General features: G+C 46.4%; 1 protein-coding gene across 2 annotated transcripts in view; it reads right to left on the bottom strand.

Annotated features, from left to right (window-relative positions):
- LOC119281455 (transcription factor-like protein DPB) overlaps nt 1–726 on the bottom strand; it is a 16,859-nt gene extending 16,133 nt beyond the window's left edge. Inside the window, exons 1-2 of one of the 2 annotated variants that reach the window (XM_037561973.1) lie at nt 562–726; nt 347–462 (exon numbers count right to left, since the gene is read on the bottom strand). In XM_037561973.1, coding sequence (XP_037417870.1) covers nt 347–462; nt 562–665 — 220 coding nt within the window. In that variant the 5' untranslated portion in view covers nt 666–726. The remainder of the gene's footprint in view (nt 1–346; nt 463–561) is intronic. The other variant, XM_037561972.1, reaches the window with a different exon arrangement.
- Between the last annotated feature and the right edge of the window lie 1,850 nt (nt 727–2,576).

Genomic DNA, 2,576 nt, shown 5'->3' with positions numbered 1-2,576 from the left:
ACCACCAATTGCCAAGCTGTGAATTCCTCAGCCACACCCTGCACCTTCTAGACTAAATTGGCGATTCTACAATTCAATCAATTGAGGTAAACAAAGCAATATTCTCCTACAAAATCCCTCAACAAATGGAACCTACAAGAAGATTGGAATCGGCTACAGCAATACCAGAGCAAAGAAAGCAATGGAATCCCGCACATCATCTATGAAGAACACCAGATTAGGCATCAAATCGCCCAAACTGGTTCCTTCCAGAAACGTTCTCCAAACAGCCGAGCAATATATGCACTATGAACGACGCCAGTTAATTAGTAAACACTCGAGCTTTAACCATGGCGCATCATCTGACCTATTTTGCTGTACTCGCGGAGCCCCCAACCGGTGATCCTCGGTGCCGCAGCCTTCTCCTTCTTCCTATCTTTATCCGGGTCAACAGCCTCCTTCCTTTGGACCGCATTTCCGCCGCTGCATCAATCAAGAAACCCCAAAAAAATCCCCTCACCTAAAGCCTCGATACGAAGGATTTGATCAAGGAACCGAGAGCAAGGATGAGATGGCGGTTACCGTTCGGGAAGCGGGGGGACGCTGGAAGCTTCTAGAATGTGCACGCCGGTCAGGTCCAGTGCGGCGGGAGCGGCCGCAGCAGCTCCGCCGCGGGGAGGCGCCATTGCGGTTCGAGTGATGTTTCGGCTGGCCAGAGAGGGGGGAAGAAAGAGATTGTGTAAAAGTTGCTTTTTTCACCCTTTACCAGAGTAGTACTGTAACTTTCAAGGAGGAGAGGACAGGTCGTGGACATTTATTACCTGTTCACACCTGTAAATTTCAGGAAAAAAGGAATTCATGAGGGTTGAAATCCTACCAAATTAGAAATAATATCAAAAACAATACAAATTCCACTTGATTCAAATAGGCCCTTAAAACATACGAAACTACTTTCGGAACCACGGTGCTCGACCGATTCATGCACAATGCATATTCGAACGATGTTCTAAAGTGTGCCTTCTCACACCAATGGCTAGATTAACAACATCGTCCACAAATCATGCAGCTTACATCGTGTGTATAGCATCGTTCTAAACACATACAGTGTGATACTATTGAAAACATAAACTTGCTTCTAAAACATATTCTCTTTGTTATTCGCAAAAAAAAACATATTCTCTTTGTTTCATTTCACTTTTCATATTAAAAAATCTATTATATCAACGAAAATTATGAAGTGTTGTTTAGACTAGGTAATGGTGATGTCCTGCCTCATAAGTGCCATAAATCTCGTGCATGTATTGCCTCACTACGCCTCCACCTTCTGGCTTCTAATACACAATGAAAGAAAAGGTAGGAAAATAATAATACACAATTAGATGTAAATTAAAAGCGGTAGAAGTACTTATAGAAAACTATATATATCCATATGACCCACACATTTGGTAACCTTTCATGCGTAGAAGCATTTCAAGCATCCAGCTCCCTACATAACGATGGACCATATTAGTGTTGAAGGGCACTATAGAAATTAAACCCTATTACCTAGTACTACCCATGAGTCAGAGTCCCCGTAACCCCTTGAGCCGCGCTCCCTCCAGGGCGATTGGGGGGCGGGCGGTGGGTGGGGGGAGGGGGGCTAGCCCCCTACCGCCGCCTCCCTCCTCCTCGCCCCTCGTCGTCCCCAATGGCGGATGCAGGGTAAGCCCGTGCACCACCGGTGATGGGAATGGCGGGGATCTGGTCGTGTTGTTGCTGCCTAGAGGGGTAGGAGGTGCGAGATCCTCCTCCGCCGGTCGTTTATCCAGGAGACAATCGTGGGATGCTGAGTCGGCAGGGGGTGCAGCCGGTCAGCAGAGTGACAGAGTCCTGGATTAGGGGGTGCTCGGCATGTCAGTTGCCCATCCTTTGGGTTGGGCTGAGGACCCCCCCCCCCTAAGCCTATCCCTGGCGGGCCTCGTTTGTCTTATCCAGAAGCATTAAGAAGGAATGACACGGAGACTTGACATATACTCCAAGACGTAGACATAATACTCAACACATTTGCCCCTTAGATACGACCAACCATGTGTAAACCCTAGGTACCCCGGTGTCTATATAAACTGAGGTGCCGGAGGCGTAGAGGGGAAATTCATTCACATCTGATCTCGTGGTAGCTCACCTTGATGTGGAACGAAGCATGAAAATCAAAAAAAATCCTACGAACACCCAAGATCTAATCTAGAAGATGCATAGCAATGAGAGGGGGTGTGTCTACATATTGATACGTCCATTTTGCATCATGCTTTCCTATTGTTATTTATAATGTTTTTATGCTTAATAATGTTTTTTGGAGTATTTTTAATGCCCTTTCTCTCATAATATGCAAGGTTTACACAAAGAGGGAGAAAACCGACAGCTGGAATTCTGGACCTGGAAAAGCTACGTCAGAGTTACCTATTCCACACATCTTCAATGAGATGAAAATGTACAGAGAATTGTTTTTGCAATATATAAAAAGTACTGGAGCAAATAACTAACGAAGGAGGCCCACCAGGTGAACACAACCCACCTGGGCGCGCCAGGCCCCCCAGGCGTGCCCTGGTGGGTTGTGCCCT

The sequence above is a fragment of the Triticum dicoccoides genome, chromosome 3B, assembly GCF_002162155.2.
Source record: "Triticum dicoccoides isolate Atlit2015 ecotype Zavitan chromosome 3B, WEW_v2.0, whole genome shotgun sequence".
Taxonomy (NCBI): domain Eukaryota; kingdom Viridiplantae; phylum Streptophyta; class Magnoliopsida; order Poales; family Poaceae; genus Triticum; species Triticum dicoccoides.
This window is presented reverse-complemented; position numbering and strand designations above follow the sequence as displayed.